This window comes from Chiloscyllium plagiosum, unplaced genomic scaffold (genome assembly GCF_037043375.1).
Source record: "Chiloscyllium plagiosum isolate Xiang-an unplaced genomic scaffold, Cpla_swu_hap1 HiC_scaffold_8, whole genome shotgun sequence".
Classification (NCBI taxonomy): Eukaryota; Metazoa; Chordata; class Chondrichthyes; order Orectolobiformes; family Hemiscylliidae; genus Chiloscyllium; species Chiloscyllium plagiosum.
In genome coordinates, this window is record NW_028270146.1 from 33,955,760 (window position 1) to 33,978,947 (window position 23,188).

General features: G+C 39.0%; 1 protein-coding gene across 4 annotated transcripts in view; it reads left to right on the forward strand.

The window, feature by feature from the left end:
• The window catches only part of lgmn (legumain), a 47,141-nt gene that overhangs the window by 10,530 nt on the left and 13,423 nt on the right, over positions 1 to 23,188 (forward strand). For all 4 annotated transcript variants that reach the window (XM_087989689.1, XM_087989690.1, XM_087989692.1 and 1 more), the window contains exons 2-9: positions 5,702 to 5,867; positions 7,388 to 7,485; positions 7,574 to 7,655; positions 9,486 to 9,571; positions 12,870 to 12,945; positions 15,200 to 15,262; positions 20,558 to 20,624; positions 22,219 to 22,337. In XM_087989689.1, coding sequence (XP_087845815.1) covers positions 5,721 to 5,867; positions 7,388 to 7,485; positions 7,574 to 7,655; positions 9,486 to 9,571; positions 12,870 to 12,945; positions 15,200 to 15,262; positions 20,558 to 20,624; positions 22,219 to 22,337 — 738 coding nt within the window. In that variant the 5' untranslated portion in view covers positions 5,702 to 5,720. The remainder of the gene's footprint in view (positions 1 to 5,701; positions 5,868 to 7,387; positions 7,486 to 7,573; positions 7,656 to 9,485; positions 9,572 to 12,869; positions 12,946 to 15,199; positions 15,263 to 20,557; positions 20,625 to 22,218; positions 22,338 to 23,188) is intronic.

Consider the following 23,188-nt stretch of genomic DNA (forward strand, 5'->3'; position numbering starts at 1 on the left):
TTTCCAATACTTCTTATAAATATTCAAGACTCCAGCATTCACATTTGTTTTTATTTGAGTGTTTTTGTTACCTTGCCATACTATTTGAGCTGAATCTCTAACTACATATCATAGGCTATGATTTTTGCAATAGCCTATCTCCAACCCAGTCTCAGATCATGTGTTGTTGAAACCGATATCCTGTGCCTTTTTACTTTTTGTTATCTCCAAAGTTGACCATTCCAAAGCCGCTGATCTATGATCTTCCATTAATTTGAGTTCATCCAAAAAAATGAAGTGCACATCCTAATTTGGAATGAGTCCTGTCCATCCACAACCCCTTTAGCCTCACTAGGCCAGAACCTACTTTTAGAACCCCCTCCCCATCTTCAAATCCTTGTATCGCAGTGCCTTTTCATATCTGTACAACTTGGTCCACTCCTATAGTCCTTTGGAGATCTCTGTGCTCCTCCAATTCTTATTTTGAAAATCCCAGATTTTAGTCGCTCCACCATTTATAAGAGGCTATATAAATGCAAGTTGTTGTATCGAGGCAATGAATTCAGAAGTGAAATCAGGAAGTGCATTCACACAAGCAGTGGTTGATCTAACTCCTCGTCACTCCCTATCTTTGTAATCCTCTCCAACCCACAACCTTCCACTAATCCTGGCCATGAATGCCGCCTTCATTTTTGTTTTTGGTTCACCATTGGTGGCAATGCCTTTAGTTATCTGGACCATAAACTCTGGAACACCCACTCTCTGCCTCTGTACCTCACTTTCTTCCCATTAAAACCTACCTCTCCGATCAGGTAACCAAAACATGGTGATATATCTCCTCTGTTACCCTTGCGATTCTTTAAATCTTGCTTCTATGAAGCATTGGGATGTTTTGATAGAGTAAAAGTGTTCTTTTAAATTGTTGCTATTTAACTCTATACAGTTAATGATTATTATTTATTGGAATGTAAGTGATCCCCAATAATCTGGAACAGTGATTATAGATTTAGGGAGTGCATGCTGTTAGTATGTGTAACTCTAAATGCTGATAAGTGTTTGAAGATCAGTTCCAATTCTATTCTTTACCAACTAAGGTTTTGGAATATAATACACCCTAGTGTAAAGATAGCAAAAATAAATATGAAGGCTAGAATTTAATAAATTTCCAAACTGAAATGTATAATCTGGTGGCTACTGTGAAAAGGAGCTGAAAGTGAGGAGGGTGTGTGTCAAGTATAAGCAGGTAGGGAAAGAATTAAGTTTTGTGAAACGAGAGGTTCAGCTGAACATGGCTCGGATCAGATGAGAGCTTGTGGTTGACAGTGGGATTACAGGCATGTAGGGCTTGAATCTACACCTCATCATTCAGAGGTAGAGACACTACCACTGCCCAACTAAAGCCCTACCCCCTGGTATTGGAATTGATAACTAATTATAACAAAACAATCTCATTGTATCACATGACTACCAGATAATAGATGAATTATATAGACTTTGCCCCTACCCTGCCCCACCCCCACACCATTTTGATGAAAAGCCTTCAGTCTGAAATGTTATCTCTTTTTTTTTTCTTAGATGTTAACTGCTGAAGGTCTTGAGCAATTTCAGTTTTTACTTTTTTTAAATCTGTAGCATTTTGCTTTTATGTTTGTGCTAATTCACTGCCAATTTTTCTTCCAGGAATGTGCATCTTGAATTCCTGCTTTCCTGTCTAATTGAAGTTCTTTTGTAATCTGTTGTTTTACCTTTTTTGTTTCTGTTTCCCTTCTTATATTTCATTGGGCATCATCTAACAAATTTTAACAGCTAAATCTCTTTCCTCAGCATCTTTCTTTCTCCAGCTCTGACTTACTTTTGAGATGCCTACTGAAAGTTTAGTCTTCACAATTCCGATCCACCAACAATTACAGCTATGTGGCTCAGTGGTTAACTGTGCAGCCTCAGAGTACAGGGTCCCTCGGATGGCTGTTTGTGTGGAGTTTGTACACGCTCCCTGTGTACGGGTGCTCCGGTTTCCTCCCAGTCGTAAAGATGGGCAGAATAGGTCGATTGGCCATGCTAAATTGTCAGTGTTTAGGATGTGCAGACTAGATGCATTAGCCATGGGAAATGTAGGGTTACAGGGATAGGATGTGGGGGTGGGTCCGGGTAGGATGCTGTTCGGAGGGTTGGTGTGGATCTGCTGAGCCAAGTGGCCTTTTTCCACACTGTAAGGATTCCATGATTTTATCTCAAATATTCTGACACCTTCCTGCTGCCACATCCCGAGATCTACATTGAGTGTCTTGTGCCCCTTTTTAATCTTCTTTCCTTCCAAAGCAGTCTGTATCTGCAGTAACATTTAATCCTTTGCTGTCCTTGTTTCCTTTCAGAAACTTTTTATTCCCTTTCTTTTCAGATGTGAAGGATCATCAGCTGTAACACCTTTTTTCAAGACCACTGTTCACTTTTCCTTTCAACCTTTTATATTATGCTCTAACTCCAGCTCTCCTTCCAATCTAATTTCCTGCTCTGTTTTCACAATCCCCTCTCACCTCCCCCTCTTTTGATCCCAAAGATCCTCATCTGTTATTCACGAAGACCATGGTTGATCTAATTGTGGCCTCAGCTCCACATTTCCAACTGCTGAATATAATCTTTTGGTTCCTTTGTTTATCATAAATCCATCTAACTCCATTAAAAATATTCAGTGACGTATCTCCACTGCTCCCTGGGGCTAGAGAATTTCACAGCCTAACAACCTCAGTACAAGAGCAGTTCTCCCCATCTCCAGTTTAAAAGGAAACGTTGTTTATTTTTTAAAAATTTGTGTACCCCTATTTCTAGTCTCTCCCGCAATGGAAAAAAATTGCCTTGGCATTGACACTGTTGGTTTCCCACAGGACATATTTCATACTACAGTAAGATTACCTGAAAGATAAAAAGGAAATTGCTGGAGAAACTCAGCAGGTCTAGCCGCATCTGTGGGAAGAAAGCAGAGTTAATGTTTTGAGTCAGGTGACTCCTCATCAGAATTGGTAATATTTCTTCAAATTCTTCTCAACATCAAAGCCCCAACCTGTCCAGACTTTCCCAATAAGCTAATCTCTTCATCCCAGGAATCTGTCATGTGAGTCTTCCCTGGACTGCCTCCATTGCTCTAATAGCAACCAAAACTTTATGCAGTGCTGCAAATGTGATCTCATTTGCCTTACAAGATTACACATTTCACATTTCGTTCCCTTTTAAATTAAATGATAGCATTCCATTTTCCTTCCTAATCGCTAGCTGTACTTTCATACTATCTTGCTGTACGTCATATACCAGGACACTCCGATCCCTCTGTACTGCAGAGTTTCAATTTCCCCTCACTCACTCTGACCTCTTCCCTCACTAAAGCATACAGCACCGTTTATTCTCTGAGGTCTAAACCTAACAATGTCAGCAAATCTATTCGAAAGGAGATGCTTCCCTGGTAATTCAGCAAGCATGAGGCATCTGCAGTTCTTGGCTTTTAAAGAGACACTTTTTGGTCTTGTCTAATATTTCCTTTTTTTTACTAATTGTGCTGTGCATGCAAACAGTGGGGCATTGAGAAAATTTTCAAGTGGGTTAGCTAATGCTGAATTCTGCCAAATACTGTATATTCCTGGTATCTCACATGGAAGTGACAGCATTTCTAATGACTAAGAGTCTACACTAGTGAAGTATTGCTTCAACTGTGTTTCTAGCATGAGTGTATTCACTGGTCGTGGATTCAAGGTCCATGCTAGACTGAGCTGACTAATGTAAACCACTACTCTGTTGGCTGTAGAGTGCTTTGGGACATCTTGAGGTTGTGAAAGGTGCTGCATAAATGCACATTTTCCTTTTTTGTTGTTCCCGATGTCCAGTGGCTACTTTTGTAATGGTCGCTTCATACACCGTGAAATTTTCTACAATTTATTTACCTCCAAATGATTCAAATAACAGCAAAGCATGAGAAAGAATAGAATTGTATTAAATTTCGTTATGAAATAATGTAGTTTCCTTTTTTTAATCAAGTATTTTACTGTGAAATTAACAGATATTTTTGAAGTCTGCTGTCAATGAAATGTGTTTAGCTTTGATTAGTGTTGAGGTAGCACATGACAAAACAGGTAGACATTCTTATTTTTGCAGTGGCACTTGTCTTAAACCACAAGTGAACTGTGGAATTTACCGTGAATTATGTAAAGTAGGCCATAACCAAAACAATCTGAAACTATTCTTCAAGTTTCTTCCAAAATATGACCACTTCCTTCTACACGCTTTGTACAGTATCCAGTCAAAGTAGATTAAAAGATGGAGAATGTACTCTTTTTATCTCCCCATTATGTATGTGTCACAACAGTAAATCTCCTGTTTTTGTTGTTTTGCATTGCATGAGAAACCATATGTACTTGAGTAAAAGACCACCTCATGTCAAAGTCGGCCCCCTACTTTTGGCCAAAAAGTGTGAAATTTTCCATCTATCTCATGTAAAAGTTGACCCCATTTCAGCTTTGCTCGTGTTTCACAGCACAGTAAAAATTTTACTCCTACCTTCATGCAGGATTCGATTGGATGTGCAGCTGTTGACAGTTTCTCACGGCTACAATGATCAGTGACACTATATGAGAGTCAAATGTCTGATACGTTTTATTTCTGATTTTTAAAAAAGGTTTAGTTTGAAAAATTAAAACAGTAGATGAGAAAAAATGGAGGAAAATGGAAACATTTGGCATGAAAGTTTAAAACTCATCCGGTCAGAGCCAGGTGACAAGCTCCCTTTGTGTACCACACTTCGTTTAGAGATCAATTGGGCTTCTGCTAATGATGCAATATTTTGGATTATTGCATGAATTTCAGACCCTCCAAAGTAGTATGCATGTAATAGTTGACCACATAAATTTAACCTTAAAAAATTGTCTAAATAATTCTAACTTTACGTGAGTATATATGATAGGTTAATTAATAAAAGAAGTAAGTTGTACCTTGGAATTCACACTATTGCGCTGCTTGAAGGTAGATCTGTTTTGACAAAGTGCTAACTAAAGTCTTGAGCTGTTTGAGTTCAGTCATTTTTATGATCAGAGCCTAAGCAATGTATCAGTTGAAAGTTCACCTCCGATGCTGTCAATATTTTTCAACTGTTAGAAAAATCACTGGGGTGTGCAGATTTTGAACATAAGAATGGATCTATTACAGCAGTGTTGATAAATTGGCTGTAAAATGACCCAGTAATTTACACCTCAAGCCATGTGATGCTGTTCCCACACATTGTTAATGTGCCATGTTTTACAAGTAAGCAACTGGGGAAAATCCATGCAGGAAGTAGTATGATATTATTACAGTAAAAATATTGAGTTAATTTTAAATTACTTCACATTTCAAAAATTCACCTTATGTTTTCAAACCATGTAACTTTCCAGTTTGTGAGGCTTGATGTAGTGACTTGTATCAAACCATATCTGATTTTCGGAGGTGGGGAATTTATTGACATTTTACTATTTCACTTCAACCCAGTTTTCTGTGATGAGGGCAAAGCGAAACTACTTACTTTGCACTTTTCACAAAGGAAAGCTCAGTAAAACGTTTCGCAAAGTTTTATTTGTATTTGAACAATCTTGTTTGTACGCTGATTATCCCTAAAGTACAGAAGTAAGACTTCCTTTTTGTAGGTGTTTATGATGCATTCATGTTTTGATTCAAATTAAGTAATACCTTTTCTTTAATTCACCAGTTAATTGACTCACTGCAGAATGCACTACTTGGCACTTGGAGTTTTAGTGCTAAACAGTCTCCTGCTTAATGTCGTCACTACTCCGTTGGAAGAACTGGAAAATGGAGGCAACCACTGGGTAGTACTTGTTGCAGGATCTAGTGGCTGGTACAACTACAGACATCAGGTACTGTGCTGAATAGAATAGTTTGTGTGCATGTATGTATGACTCCACTAGGAATTAGTAGTTCATGACTTTGCACTGCCTTAAATTTTATCAATTTCCTTTCTCTTTGCTGTATATTTTATGATGTTGAAGTTTTTAAAATAACTATGCCTAAGCATTTTTAAGCAAGGTTGCATTGTTTATAACAGCAAATTCATTTTGCCTGGCCTCCTTAGCAACTGGGGACTAAATGACAACAGCCTGTATTCCTTTTTTATAGTACCTTTTCATCTAACGTAATTGTTAATGTCATTGTTAGCTAATCAAACACAAGATGTTGCAGTGAATGAGTTTGGGGCAATTATTTTAGATAATTGGCCTTTTGTTGCTGTTTTTGACCATCCTGACATCCAAATACCTGAATGTTCTTTATTGTGCTTGAAAAGTTTCTAGTGTTAATGTCCTATCAGCTCCAGAGATATAAGCTCTGAATAGGCACATTAGAAAATATATATAACCAGTCTTTTGAAGTGAATTTCCTCCAGCTATAGTCTATTGAAATTTAAATGAAATCTTAAAGTCCCATTATTCCTGATAATCACACCTTTTACAATTTGATTGGAGGAATTCTGTCTCAAAGATTCTGTCACTTCTGTGTATGGGGGGATGATTTTCATCTGACTGGTTGCCCTCCAGTTGAATTCTCCATATGTTTTTTTTTCTCGCTGATTTGCCCATATGTATTTTAAACACTGCCACCTGCATTACATTTTTAGTGTAGAACGCCAAATAATTTCGGTGCCATTTTTAAAAATGTTTTTTGCTCTAGTTGATAGTGACAGTGTTCTGTTAATTGTCCTAGAATGTGACCAATCCAAGAAAGGTGAGAACCCTATTTTGTAAGTTAAATGCAGAGTTTTCTTTTGAGGGGAGGTCATGTTGGAAGTGTGAATGGAATCTGCTGTACAGTTTTATAGCACTGTAATACATGTCCTGGTATAGTTTCACTTGTGGAGTGCTAGATTATTACTGACTAACTCATGAACATAGGGACTCTCCGATTCAAATATACAATGTGGAAGCAGGCTATTTGGCCCATGTCCACACCAACCCTCCGAACAGTATCCCACCCAGACCCAATGCTCCTACCCTATCTCTGTAACTCTGCATATTCCATGGCTAATCCACCTAGCCGGCATGTCCCTGGATACTATGGGCAATTTAGCATGGCCAATCCACCTAACATGCACTTCTTTAGACTGTGGGAGGAAACTGGAGCACCCGGAGGAAACCCACACAGACACTGGGAGAATGTCTACACGGGCAGTCCCCCTGAGAGTGTAATCAAATTTGGTCCCTGCTGCGGTGTGGCACAGTGCTAACCCCTGAGCTGCTGTGCCACCTGTACCAATAAGGTACATTTGTTTACTTAAGAATTTTGAGTTTTCGGAAGGACTTAATACTGCACGCATTTTATATTCAAGGCACTTTAACCAGGATAAATTTACATTTGGTCTAATTGAGTTTTGCTGTAATACTAGGCTGACATTTGCCATGCCTACCAGATTGTACACCAGCATGGAATACCCGATGAGCGGATTATTGTCATGATGTATGATGACTTGGCCCTGAATGAGGAGTAAGTACATTTTATGAAAACTGTTGTGAGAAGCTTTATTTGTAAATGCACAGGAACTGAATAGGTTGTGTTGTTTATCTTGTCTCAGGAATCCTACGCAAGGTATCATCATTAATCATCCCAAAGGAAAAGATGTGTACAAAGGAGTAGTCAAGGATTACGTCGCAGAGGTAACCCTTCAATTGGAGTAGAATCGTAGAATCCGTGTAGTGTGAAGCTGTATGCTAGATATTTAAGTAAAATGCATCGGGACAGGCCATTTTCAAAAACAACATGAGTAATTAAAGAGCCCTTACAGTTGTTATCGCTCAGTCAGAGCTTGTGGCCCCAGACTGTTGGTTTGCAATCTTATTGAATGTTGTGACCCACATTCTGGGCAGTCTTGCTCTATTAACGGTGATGTTTTAAACTTTTAAACCCACATCATGCATGATCCCGTGTGATGAGAAAAGCCATAATAAAAGTCACCTTGGTCCTACCAGACCATAGGCCTGTTCTCTCATTAGACAAGAGAGAGAACTGGTGGTGGTTTAACCCAAGGGTCACCACACTTCAGGTGAAGGGAAGAGGTTGAGAAGGCGAATCTTCATGATAACCTCAGCTTGTGCTGCAACTGAACCCACACTGTTGGCATCCCTCTGACAACTGAGCAAAACGACCCTCCATCGAGCCATATAACAGCTGTTATATTTAAGGGATATCGTATTGCCCTATCTTCTGAATGGTCAGTGCAATTGTTTGTGAATATACATAAGTAATTGATTGAAATATTATTTCACTATTTCATAACATGGCCCTCGATCTTTGCAAGTGCTGAGTTGAACATGTTGTTGGAATTCAGTAAACATTCTATCACATGAAAGACATGATCCTACTTGCTTTGTGAGACTTGGTGCAGTACATTAGTCCACTTATGTTCTGTCTCAACAGCTACCCTGAATCCCCTTTTTGTTTTGGACAGCATAAAATATTTGTGATTATTTCACATACCATTCGGCCTTTTTCTTTTGGTTTTCTATCTTGTTTCATTGGCGGCACTTACGCCTCGTTGAGTTAAAACATTGTGGATTAAAGCCCCATGCCAAAATCAAGCACATTCATCTCAGTTAATACCTCCATGCAAAATTGAAAGAGTGCTACACTATTGAGAGTGCCATCTTTCAGCTAAGGTGTCAAAGCAAAGTGATCTCTGCTCCGACTGGTACATGTGGAAAAAGTATCTGAGCCAAAGGGTCTCCATCGAAAAACACCTCTGGCCTTTTACTTTATTGTTCCTTGTGGAGACTTCCTTTGGCAGCTTTGATTCCAAAATTTAAATTCAGATCCCCAAATAAGATCTAATTGTATAAGTTGTGTGGCTACTAGTGCAGTTCAGACCCTGGGAATTCTGCAATGAGTAACTTACTTTGCAACTTTCCAAATTTTGTCCACTATCAATAAGGCACAAGTTCAGAGTGTGATGGAACACTGCCACTGGCCTGGGTGAGTTAGCACTAACTTGAGAAGCTCAACAGCATCCTGGACAAAACAGCCTGCTTGATTGGCACCCATCCACTGCCTTGGAAATTCGCTGCTTTAATCATTAGCCCACTGTGCACAATATACAAGATGTGCTGTAGCGGTTTGTTAAAACTCTCTTGTGAGCACTTTCCAAAACCCACGATTTCTACCACTGAGAAGGACAAGTGCAACAACTTAAGGGAACACCACCTACTTCACACACCCTTTCTAGGTTTCCTTTAATGTCCTAGAACTAACTCCCTGGCAGCACTGAGTGTAGCTACACCAGATGCACTACAGTGGATCCCATGCTCACCATGCTGATGTTGCTCATCCCCAAAAAAACAATAATAGCACTCTCTCAAAAGTACGTGTGTGACTGAGCTGTGTCTAGGTCATGCAGAGGTCTTTTAAAGGTGGAATATGAATATAAGTTCTGTTGTTACTTACACCTCATTTCATACATGCTGCTATCTTCTATATCTATTTCTGGTATGTAGAATGTGACCCCAGAAATCTTTTTGGCTGTTCTACGAGGAGATGAAGATGCTGTAAAGGGGAAAGGTTCTGGCAAAGTTTTAAAAAGGTAAAATGACAGTACTTCAATTGGTTTATTGTTTTGGATTTTTTTGTGTGTAATTTGATAATGCTACTAGGCTGAAGTAACAAATGAAAATACATACTTCCAACAGAGGTCTTTTATCAATTAAAACTAAACATGAGTGATTTTCTGTAATTGTATGTAACTGTGGAACATATAAAGAGAGGTTAGGAAGCATTTCTACACAGAAAGGGTCTTCGATGTCTTCCACAAGTGAGGTGGGAGGTTGGGTCAGTTGTTAATTTTAAGTAGAAATTGTTTGTTAAGCAAAGGTATTAAGGGATGTGGGCCAAAGGCAGATGTATGGACTTAGGCAACAGATAAGCCATGATTTCATTGAATGGTGGAACAGGCTCAAAGGGTTGTATCACCTACCCCTGTTCCTTTGTTAGTGTATATTTCAGAATGTTTAACTTCTGTTTTCATCTAACCTGCATTATGATGTGAAGCATTCTCTTTCTGGATGTCACTCCCAGCAAGACCTGTATTTGTAGCTGAATGTTAATTTATGATTTGTAAATGAGCTTCTGCAAACTTCTGATGCATTTAAATGGTATATCTACTTTTAATGTTAAAATAGCAGCTCCAGGGATTTTGTATATGTTCTTTGTTATTCATTCAATGGATGAGGATATTGCTGGCTAGGAGAGCATTTATTGCTTGTCCCAGAGGACTGTGAGGAGTCAAACCACATTATTGTGGGTCTGGAGTCACATATAAGTGGAGGTAAAGATGGCAGTTTCCTTCCCTAAAGGATGTTAGTGAATCAGATTGATTTTTTTTTTCCAAAAATCGGCAGAGGATTCATGGTCATCATTTGATTCTTAATTCCAGATTTTTATTGAATTCACATTCTGCCATGGTATGATTTGAACCCGGGTCACCAGAACATTATCTGGGTCTCTGGAGGGATTGTCTAGTGATAATGCTACTAGGCCATCGCCTTCCCTATTTGTGATAACAAATGTACCAGAAATCATGCTCAGCTGTTTAAAAATACATCCACTTTGATAGCCACAGTGAAGGTGAAATTCTAATTTTAACTGGAGACAGTGCTGGCTAATTGTGAATAAATTGCTTATGCATGTCTTGTCTGTTTTCTGTCATCAATGAAATTAGTGAAAGGAAGAATGAGGTAATTGGTGGCCAATTTATTGCTGTTGTGCCCATCTTGCACACCAATACTTCATTTATTTCTTTATATACACACTAACATATTTTAGGATTTGAAAGAAGAATAAATTGTTGTTTAATGTTCTGTACTTTAAAAAATGTAGATTAGATTAGATTACTTACAGTGTGGAAACAGGCCCTTCGGCCCAACAAGTCCACACCGACCCGCCGAAGCACAACCCACCCATACCCTTACATTTACCCCTTTAACCTAACACTACGGGCAATTTAGCATGGCCAATTCACCTGACCTGCACATCTTTGGACTGTGGGAGGAAACCGGAGCACCCGGAGGAAACCCACGCAGACACGGGGAGAATGTAATTGATATGTTAAAAAAGAAAAGCAATTTAATAGATGACAGTGAGACAGTATGCTGAATTCCTCTGAGTTTTAGAATGTAGGAAACAGGAACAGGATTAGGCTGTTTGTCCTCTCAACTCTGCTCCGCCATTCAGTAGGATCATGACTGATCTGATATACCTCTGACCATCTCTCTGCCCTTTCCCTGTAAGCCCTGATTCCCTTACTGATGAAAAATCTATCTCTGCCCTAAATATAAACGAGGATTCTACCCCCACAGGTCTCTTTGGCAAGGAGTGCCAGTGAAGAAATTCCTTCTCATCAAAGTCTTAAATTGGCGCCCCTTTATTCAGAGACTATACCTGCTAGTCCTAGAATCTTCCCATGAGGGGCAATATCCTCTTTGTATTTACCCTGTCAAGCCCATTTAGAACCTTATGCTTAATGAGATCAACTCTCATTCTTCTAAATTTCAATGAATAGAGTCCCAACCTGTTTAGCCTTTGCTCCTAACAAAGTCGCTCTATACCAGGTACCATCCCAGTGAACCTTTGCTGAGCTACCTCCAAGGAACTGATTCTTTTTCTTAAACAAATGGACCAAAACTGCTCACAGCACTCCTAGATGTGGTTTCACCAGTACCTTGTACAGTTGCAGTAAGATTTCCCTACTGTTCTACTCGTCCCCCTTAAAATCAGGGCCAACATTCCATTAGCATCCCCGATTACCTGCTGCAGCTGTGTGCTAGCTTTGTGTTTCTTGCACAAGCATCTCCAAGTTCCTTTTGTGTTGGGTTTTCTGTAGTTTTTCTCCAGTTAAACAATACTCTGTTCTTTTGTTCTTTCTTCTAAATTGAACAACTTCATGTATTCCTACATAGTACTCCCTTTGCGAACCTCTTGCCCATTCACTTCTGCCCATATCAGAATCTTTCTATAAACTGTTTGTATCCTTCTCACAACTTGCCTTGTTACCAACTTTTGTGTTGTCAGTAAATGTGGCTACAATACATTTGCTTCCCACTTCTGTCATTTATATAGATTGCCAGGACCGCAAATGTTTACACTGATCCCTGTGGAACCCTGCTGGTTACAGGTTGCCAATCTGAAAAAGAACTTGTTATCCCCACTTGCTGTTTCTTGCCCATGAGCCAATTCACTGTCTGTGACAAAATGCTACCTGCAACACCATGGGCTCTTGTCTTATAACTTAACGTTTTGTGAGGTATCTTGTTGAATGCCTTCTGGGAATCCAAATGCAACACCTCTGCTAGTCCCCTTCTATTCACTCTGATCAAGACTTCCTCTCAAAATAAATTAGTCAGCCATGATTTCCCCTTCATGAAGCCATGCTGATTCTCCTTGATTAGATTGGAATTACCCAAATAGTAGGATTTTTGGCTTGTGTTTTCCTTTTCTTCATTTTCCAAACCCTATACCATATTGTATTTGCACAGAAATTTTTGCTATAACTATTTATTTATTCCTGCTAAATGTCAGATTTGTAGGTTTCTAGTTCTGGAAGCAATTTATTTGACACCATGTAAATCATTCAGTTTGCTGAATTTGTAAGTTATTTGAATGTTATTTTACACATGATGCAATTGTTTTTTCCAAAACATCTACTTCCAGATCTTAGGTCTTTATTTTTTAAATTTCTACAAATTGCAAAACTTGCTGAGCAGATGATAACACTTAAAATGGAAAATGATTTTATCTTGTTCCTTAGCTTTGAATCACTTGTAACTGTGTACATAGTTCCACTCTATCTGATAGATGACTTGAATTGTTTTTTTAACTTTTGCCAGTGGCCCCAAGGATCATGTCTTTGTTTATTTTGCTGATCATGGAGCTGATGGGATATTGGCATTTCCTAATAGTGATGTGAGTAACTTCTTTGATGAGCACTTGCAATTGAGTAGTTGGATAGATGTCTGTTGTTAGAGGCTGCTTACGCCATCTTCAGTATCTAAGCTTCTACAGTTGTTGAATTGCAAGAATGTATTTCACATTTGAATAGAATAAGTGGTTCATCGGCCATACTGATCTTTTAGATCAAAACTATGTATCTCTCTCTGACAGGATCACAATGCTGTTAATAGTAGATTGTACAGGTAGCATTAGGGGTGACCATTGCTGCTGCTTAGGTTATTCTCATGCTTGTATCTGTGTGAATTCACTCTGCCTTCCTCCTTGTGTGAACAAAGCAAGTTAACCATCTGTGTTAATGTCCATATTTGACATAAAGCAATTGCTTTCGCACAATCTCATGCCTTTTTTTTTTTTTGCAGAAGTTAACCTGTCAGTTCAATATTCCACCTCTACAACCTTTTCCATTTATAGTTTGTTGGTAGCTTTTATTTTAAATGATAATATCATTAAAAGACAACACTTGATGCTCTGAAATCCTCCTTGATATTAGTGAATGAAAGGAGTTGGCTGCAATTGTTCAGAAGGGTGATAACTCGTCATCCATTTGAGTCATGCTGTTATAATGATGAAGCAGAGTGGTAGCAGAGAATGAAAGAAAACTAAGCAAATGTGCCATTTGAACCCATTCCATGTGAGACATCCTTCCCCATGTGTACTAAGATTTACTGTTAACAATTAACCTATTGAGATACAGGATGGCCCATAACAGAAACTCCTATCAATGAATAGACCATGCTCAATTTTGGAGACAGCTACCATAAATTACTATAAGTTGCAAAAATTATCCACTTGTGACATAATGGAGATCTGTTGACTTCCATAGTACTTGTCAGCTCTGCAGATAATTGTCTTTATTTTCTGGGACATATTTGTCTCAGAAGACCATAAGGTATAGGAACAGAATTAAGTCATTTTGGCCCATCAATCTGCTCCACCAATGGCTGAGCTGTTTCTCAATCCCATTTTCCTGTCTCCTCCCTGTAACCCTTGATCCCCACAAGTTTCACCACCCTCTGGCTGCAGATATTCCTTCCCTAAAGTGTAATCCCTTTATTCGGAGGCTGTACCCCCCGGTCCTAGTCTCTCCTACAAGTGGAAACATCTTCTCCGTGTCCACTCTATTCAGGCCTCTCAGTATTTTGTAAGTTTCAGTGAGATCCTGCCATTCTTCTAAACTCCATTGAACACAGACCCAGAGCACACAGCGGCTCCTCATACGATAAGCTCTTCATCCCCAGAATCATTCTTGTAAACCTTCTCTGGACTTGAGGCCAGCACATCGTTCCTTAGATATGGGCCTACTCTGTCTGCCAAATACAGTATGATTAGAGCCTTATACACCTTCAGTACTACAATCCCGCTCTTGTATTCTAGCTCTCTTGAAATTAATACTAACATTGCAGTTGCCTTTCTAACTGCCAAGTGAACCTGCATGTTAACCTTAAGAGAATCTTGAACCAGGACTCCTCAGTCCTTTTGTGCTTCTGTTTTCTGAAACCATTTGCCATTTAGAAAATAGTGTATGCCTCTATTCCTCCTACCAAGGAACATAACCTCTCATTTTCCTACTTTGTATTCTGTCTGCCACTTCTTTGCTCAGACTCCTAGCTTGTCCGAATCCCTCTGCAACCTCCCTGTATCCTCAACACTATCTGTCTCTCAACCTATCTTGGTAGTCATCTGCAAATTTAGCAACAACGCCCTCAGTTCCTTAATCCAGATCATTATTACAGAATATGAATAGTTGCAGTCCCAATGCTGACCCCTGAGGAACTTCACTAGTCACTATCTGCTATCAGCAAATGCAGATAGATCACGTCCACTGGCTCTCCTTTGTCTAACTTGCTTGTTACCACCTCAAAGAATTTAATGGTTATCTTATTATTCCCTCGAGCTGTTTCTATGTACTGTTTCGATCACATCCTCCTTTTGATGTGTAACAATTTTTTAAAAAGCCCTTAATGATTCTCTGTGAATTGAAACTGATTTGCTAGTTTACTTAATTGCCTCACCGACATGGTGAAAGATGAAGCTGGCTGTGTTGGGTTATCTAATCCTTTAAAATGTTTTTCCTACCTTCAAATGATCACATGCTGTAATATAAATCTATAAAGTTTGTGTTTTAACTGTTTTTGAATCTTTGTTTAATTCTTGACTTCTACAAAATTGCTGATTGAAGCTTTGTTTTTTTTTGTTTTCTTTTTAGCTTCAAGTTGATGATCTGCAAAGAACCATTAGACATATGCACAAACATGAGAAATATGCTAAGGTATTTTAGAACTTTTCAGCTATAACAGAATGTGAAAAAAGGGGCTGGTTAGTGGGACCCAATAGAATTCAGGTTAGAAGTCTGTTTTACCAAGATTTAACAGGAACTGTGGGTGTCACTGTAAGGTGAACTTGAGACCTTGCCCAGAATGTGCCTCTTAAACCAATACTAAACACTGTGTATGTGTGTATTGTGTGGGGGTGGAGCAGAGAAATTATACCAGCCTATCTTTTTAAGGAAAATATTCAGAACTTAGTTGTAGCCAATTAAAATCACCAAGAATTGTATGGGATGCTTATACTTAGAGATGTAGAATAAAGTATATGTGTTTGTGAGCTTAGCATCTGTTTTATTTTAGCAAATTTTGAGAAGTTTTGTAGCTCAGGTTGAAGTTTTGGATGTAAGTTTGCTCGCTGAGCTGGAAGGTTCATTTCCAGACGTTTTGTTACCCTACTAGGCAACATCTTCAGTGGGCCTCAGGTGAAGCAATGCTGAAAATTCCTGCTTTCTATTTATGTTTGTTTGCGTTTCTTTGGGTTGGTGATATCATTTCCTGTGGTGAAGTCACTTCCTGTTCCTTTTCTCAGGGGGTAGTAGATGGGGTCTAGAGTTCCGGTTGGAATGCCATGCTTCTAGGAATTCTCGTGTGTGCCTTTGTTTGGCTTGTCCTAGGATGGATGTGTTGTCCCAGTCAAAGTGGTGTCCTTTCTTATCTGTATGGAAGGATACTAGTGATAGAGGGTCATGTCTTTTTGTGACTAGTTGGTGTTCATGTATCCTGGTGGCTAGTTTTCTGTCTGTTTGTCCATTTTGTAAATGACATTAGTCTTGCTCATTGGGTCTTTCAATTTCATTAGCTGCTGCTTTAGTGTATTGGTGGCTTTGTGGGCTACCATGATGCTAAGGGGTCTGAGTAGTCTGGCAGTCATTTCCGAGATGTCTTTGATGTAGTGGAGAGTGGTTAGGGTTTCTGGACGTGTTTTTTCTGCTTGTTTGGGTTTGTTGCTGAGAAATCGGCAGACCGTGTTCATTGGGTACCCATTCATTTTGAATACACAGTATAGGTGATTTTCCTCTGCCCTGCGCAGTTCCTCTGTGCTGCAGTGTGTGTTGGCTCTTTGAAATAATGTTCTGATGCTAATCCAGAGATGTCCTGGGTACTCCGGTTCAAATCCTATTATTGGCAGATGGTGACATTTGAATTTAGTAAACATCTGGAACTAAGAGTTTAATGAAACAATTGTCAAGAAAAGCCCAACTGATTCACTGATGTCCTTTAGGGAAGAAAACTGCCAGCCTTACCTGGTCTGGTCTACATGTGACTCCAGATCTGCAGCTATGTTGACTCTTAACTGCCCTCTGGGCAATAACTGCTGGCCTTGCCAGTGACACCCACATCTTATGAATGAATAAAAAAAAAGTGCCTTCTTTTTCTTGACCAGCGCTTCAATTTCTCTAGTCATCCAGAATTCCCTTGTCCTTCGCACTAGCAAGCACATAGACCCTGGATTCTCATTATCTCATTTTTGAAGTCTTCCCACTTTCTAGCTGTCCTTTTACATGCAAATATCCATCCCCTCAATAAACTTTTGGAACTTCTTGTATAATACTGTCACAATTGACCTTTCTCCACTCTCCCCCCCCCCATTTAGAAGTTTTAAATCCGGTCTATCCTTTTCTATAATTATTTTAAAACTGGCCCAAAAGTGCTCCACCACTGACTGCTTTGTCACTTGCCCTGCCTTACTTCCCAAGCTTTGCTCCTTCTCTTAGGTGCATCCAAATATTGACTCAAAAAATGTTCTTGTGTCCATTTAACCGATTCCTTGCCATCCAAGCCATTATGGCAGTCCCAGTCTATGTTTGGAAAGTTAAATTCCCATAGTATGATAAACCTATTATTCTTACAGATAACTGAGATCTCCTTACATATTTGCTTTTCAATTTCCCACTGACAGGTGGGAGGGGCCTTTAGTACAATCCCAACAATGTGATCATCCCTTTCTTACCCTGGAACATTCAGCTGTCAAACTTGCCCCTCCCTGAGCTACATTTCTGTAATTGCTACGATATGCCAGTTCCATGTTCTGCCAGCCAGAATATTGGTCTCCTTCCAATTCAAGTGCAACTCACCCTTCTTATACAGTCCACTTCTACCCCAATTATCTAAAAAATGTGAATCCTTGCCTCCTGCATCAGCTTCTCAGCCATGCATTCATCTGCTCTATCCTCCTATTCCTAATCTTACCAATGTATGACACAAGGAGTAATCCAGATGTTACTACCTTCGAGGACCTACTTTTTAATTTCTTGCCTAATTTCCAATATTCTGTCTGCAGAACCTTTATCCCTTTCTCATCCTATGTCATTGGTACTATGACCTCCTGCTGGTCCCTCTCCCCTTTTGAGAATATTTTGCACACTCTCCAAGATATCCTTGACCCTGCACCTGAGAGGCAACATGCCATTCTGATGTCTCAATGTCAGAATTGAAATAATCTGTGCATCTGACTAGAGGGTCCTCAATCACAATCGATCGCTTGCAATCTGGCATATTCCCCAGTACAGTAGAGCCAATCTTAGTACGAAGAGCCAGGTTTCAGGTACCATGTTCCCCTGAGAGGCCATCACTGACCAAAACAGCATACTTGTTTGAAATGGAGATAGTCACAGGACACTCCTGCCTACCTTTCCTAGCAGTAACCCATCTACCTGACACCATTCATCACTCTCCGTAGGTCCTGTAAATTCCTCATTTGCCTCTGACTGCTGTTCCAACCGATCCATGCAATCCATTAGGATTCCCATCCAAACACACTTCCTGTAGGCATAATCTCCAGGGACATTGAAATTCTCCCTGATCTTCCAGCGAAAGCACATCACTCTACTGAAAGCCATCTCTACCCTAAACAATCTACAGACCCAGAATATACCCAAAAACAAACAGAACACTGTGTTTATTTTTCCTCAAAAACATAGTGTTGATACACTCTTACTGCTCAAAAACACTCCTAGGATTTCTGTAGCATTGTCCGTTTTGGGTAAATTTGGGGTTGTGCAGACGACACCAAAACTGGAGGAAGTGAGGTTTGTTGAGCAAGAGAAGATCAGTGTGAGTTTGCAGTCTCCAATTGGATGTCCTTACCCAATGCATAACCTAAGAAACTAGATGTGAATATCATGGTATTATGGAACCCAACAGACATATGTTACATCTAACCATTATATGCAAACACTTCATTCAGAGGCACATTGTCACTCAAACATTTTATTAGGCCATTAGTTCAAACGGAGGAAGAAGGGAGGTTAGCCATGCATGACATTGTCTACGTTTGATATAAACAAATGCTTTAACACCACCTTTTCTGCACGCACACTTTTAGTATTCTGGATCTGTGCCAAAAGATGGAGTCAAATAAGTTCTGAGTTTAGGCTACTATATAGTTAAAACAGAATGCCTTTGGTCTTGCAACTTTATTTGTTTGCTGGACTGCATCTTTTCTTGGTGAGCTCTCTATCCTAAAGAGGAATCAAACTAATTAATTAAAATGGTGAAATGAATTCCTGTTTTGCTGAAGCATATGTATGGTATACATTTATGCCAGCAGATGAGGATCTTTTAATCAAAAACTAGGTTGACGATATTTGAGAAGTAGCACGTGTTTCCTGCAGGTACAACAGACTGTACAAATTTTACTCTGGCAACTTTATCTCTGGCGAGATCAGTACACGTAGAGAAGATGCAAAAGCAAAACAGAATCAAAGAAAATGGTATTGAACAAAGTTAAGCAGTAGACTTTGAAACATCTGGGTTTTTCTTTCCTTGAGATTTGTATTGAATTGTGAAGACCTTAATGGTTGTATACAATAACTTATCTGTTTTGCTAATGTATTGACTGACTGGTGTTTAAGAATGTAGTGTTCTAGTAAATCAAATCGTTTCCAATCACTCAGCTGTGTTGTGAACTCTGAATTGGTTGAACTTTTACTGTTTCAAACCTACTGCCCAGATTATGCAAATAGCCTGAATTTGCTTTGAAATGTCTTGCAAAAATGCAGTACAAATGTATATGAATTGCTGTGATGGCACACAGCTTATTTTTGGCAGTTAATCATTTCCTAAATGGTTTCTTCTGTGACTTGAAATTAATATGTAATTTGCAGTGCTGTTGACTGTTATTCTGTGGTTGTGATTATCTTCCACATCTACTGCCTAAACCTTCATTTTATGTTTGTTCTTAATTCAACAAAGGCAGAGGTTTTGGTGCCTTTCCATATTCCAAAGCTTTCAAAAAATGTATTGCTTGAAGTTGAATTAATTATTTTTGTGTTTATGTACATTTTAGATTTTAAGCCCTTTTTGGATCAAAAGCAGTACAGGAAAACAAAATTCTCACACCGAGATGAGAACAATCTGGAAAGTTGGTCTGTCAGTGGTGCCAGAAAATAGAGTCAAGGATGCAGGCATCTGAATATTGAAAAATCATGTTTGCATTGAAGTTAAAGACATGAGTTTAGTTTGTAGACTGTTTTTAAGTGTCTCAGGGGAAAAATAACAGCTGGACAAAAATAATGCCCTGTGAACACACACAAATTTGCCAAAACGAAACCAGTTGCAGCTGCATCTGCCTGGGCCTGAGCAAAAAGCCTTGGTGTGAAGATAATAATGTCTCTTCTCTAAGGGTTAGCTATTTTTCTGGATGTTACTGGGATGAAAGGAATAGTGTGATTTTTGTTTTTAATATCTTTTCTGATATCTGTAATTGAATCTTGTGTTTGTGTTGATAAATCTTTTACTTGTGTCAAAAGTACACCAGCCACCTCTTATAAATGTGTTTAGAAATTGACCTCCTACTGACCTCCTACGGTCATTTTTAAAAAATATGTAAAGTTGGTATCTAACAGGCCAGGGTTTATTTGGGAATATGGTGTGTCCATTATTAACATCAGCTGGGGTCACGACAAGCAAGTTTTGAGATTGTTTATGCCAAGTTGAAAATCACACAACACCAGGTTATAGTCTAACTGGTTTATTTGGAAGCGTTAGCTTTCGGAGTGCTGCTCCATCAGGTGGTTGTGGAGAATAAGATTGTAAAACTGTGTCTCATAATCTTATTCTCCACAATCACCTGATGAAGACGCAGTGCTCTGAAAGCCAGTGCTTCCAAATAAACTGTTGGAGTATAACCTGGTGTTGTGTGATTTTTAACTTTGTACACCCCAGTCCAACACCAATGTCTCTAAATCGTGTATGCTAAGGTTCAGGTTTGGTGACCCATTATACCTCTTTTGCAGATGGTGTTTTACATTGAAGCTTGTGAATCTGGATCGATGATGTTAGACCTGCCAAGGAACATTAATGGTATGAAAATTCATAGGTTAACATTTTATCTTGCGTGGAAACCATAAAGCTCAATACTAGAATGCTCCAAAAAATGGTTTTTGTTGTAAATGTCAAATCATATATTTTCTAATGTTTAAAGTGAGTGTTAGATTTTTATAATTTGGAATTCCAAACTTTTCCCCAATGGCTTTCTAAAGGCTAATTAATATAATCAGTTTAAGTGTGTTACTCACTGAATATCCTTCTGCCTTCCTTGCTTCCCATAAATGAGCCAGAGCCTCTCCATCTCCGACTATGATGCCCAAAGCAACCTGGGGATTCAGGTGAATAAATCTTTAAAATATCACAAACAAATGCAGAAAATAATTAAGACCAATAGAATACTGTCCTTTAAATCTACAGAACATGTCTCCTATTCTGCAGGTATACAAAGCCCTAGTTAAACCCCACTTGGAGTACTGTGAGAAGATCTGGACACTATATGTCGGGAAGATATATTGACCTTGGAAGGAGGAAAATATGGGTTTACAAGAATGATACTTATACTTTAGGGGTTAAGTTACTGAGCAGAGATTATACAAATCAGGCCTGTTTACTCCAGAACTTAGAAGGTTATGGGGTGATCAGATCAAAGTATCCATGATATTAACAGGAAAAGACAGCATAGATAAAGTATTTCCACTGGTTGGGGATTCTAGAATTTGGAGCATGATATGACAATCAGGACCAAATGATTCAGGAGAGATGCAAAGGAGAGTAAAGTGCAGTACAAACAATGGTACAGATATAAAAGTTATTCCTGCTATTTATTCCCAGGAATACACTGCCCAGCCTTCCCAAATCTTCAGTGCTTCCTTTTTATCAATCCACCTGAACACCTTCCTGATTGCCCAGCTCCCCTTCCCCTGCCCCAATCTGCATTAGTCACTTGGGCCACAGCTAGGAGCCAATCCCAGCAGGATCTGGTAGCATCTATGGAGAGAGGAACAGAATTAATGTTTCGAGTACAGTAAGGTTCAACTTTGAATCTTGAAACCCTGATGAAGAGTCATATTGGATCAAAATGTTAACTCTACTCCTGTCCCCAAAGATGGCAGCCAGACCTGATGAGTTATTCCAGCATTTTCTTATGGTTCCTTATTTTTTTCACTCCAGTCCTTTGCCATTTACCTTCCTAATTGCCTGAATGGGTTTGCCTGTTTCTCAAATAACATTTACAAGTTTCACAACTCTTAAAAATGATGCTGCTTTATTTTTACTGCTAAAGCAAATAACTTCCCATGATGCTCTTGCCCATTTCCCTTCTTAGTGTTTTATAAATTAAAAGGTACTGTATAAATGCAAGTTATTTTTGTTTCTATTCTTCATGTACCCACTGTGACTTTAGTAGATTTTAGCAATAATCTAATTGTCTTTTAAGTAGCACAGTCCCATCTTTGAAAGTTTTTTGTTAATCTTTTTGCTATTTAAGTAGGAAATACATAATTTTCTAGCATTTTCCTTCAGTATTTGAACTGTACACCTTTTACCCACAAATCACTATTTCCTCCTTCCCCCCCCCCCCCCCCCGCCTCACTTTTTTTTCCATTAAACTCTACCATTCTGATTTCAGTATTTGCCACTACTGCTGCCAATGAACAGGAATCATCATATGCCTGTTACTATGATGATGAAAGACAGACCTACTTGGGTGATGTGTACAGTGTCATGTGGATGGAAGACTCTGACCAGGTTTGTAGCAATGCATCAAAATGGCAATGTTAATCACACAGGTTGCAGAGTAAGTTACTTTTATACATTCACAACTCTCTCTCCTTCCAAAGTGGTTACCTATGAACTAGAATTGGTATAAATATTGGTCCAATATAAATCGGTCACTACCCAAAACTCCCTGGCAAAATGATCTCCTTGTGTTTAGAAATACATTGGTGTCCTGCTATAAAGGAAAAGTCAAACTTGATGGACAGTGAGTATATTCAGGTAACCAAATTTTGTCACAATACACAATATAAATAATGGAATAGTAATGTTTCAGGAGTTTCCCATTTTGGAAGGAAGAATGTGGTGAGACAACATAAAATAAGGGGTACAATTCAAAAGGCAGTGCAGGAGCAGAAGAATCTGAGTGTATATGTATATAAAACTTTAGCAGTGGCAGATCAGATGGATAAAGCGGTTAAAAGGAATATAGTATCTTTAGGATTGATTAATAAGGTCATAGAGTTCATGAGGCAGGAGTTTTGCTGAACTCATACATGATTGCAGGCATGAGAACCTTCAGTTCTGAAGAAAGATGGGTGAAGTTTGGACAGTTTTCTTAGGAGAGGAAAAGGCTGAGATATGAGGAACTTCTCAAAATCATGAGGGGGCTTGATAAGGATAGGGAGAAACTGTTCCTGTTTAACAATGCACAAAAGAATCAAGAGAAGGTACAGATTTTAAAGTGATTTTGAAACAAACATGCAGTGGGAAAGTGAACATTTTCATACAGCAAGTCAGGAATGCACTGCCTAGACATGTGGTGGAGGCAGGTTCAATTCAGGCATTCAAGAGGGCAATTGATAATGATCTTGAAGATGAAC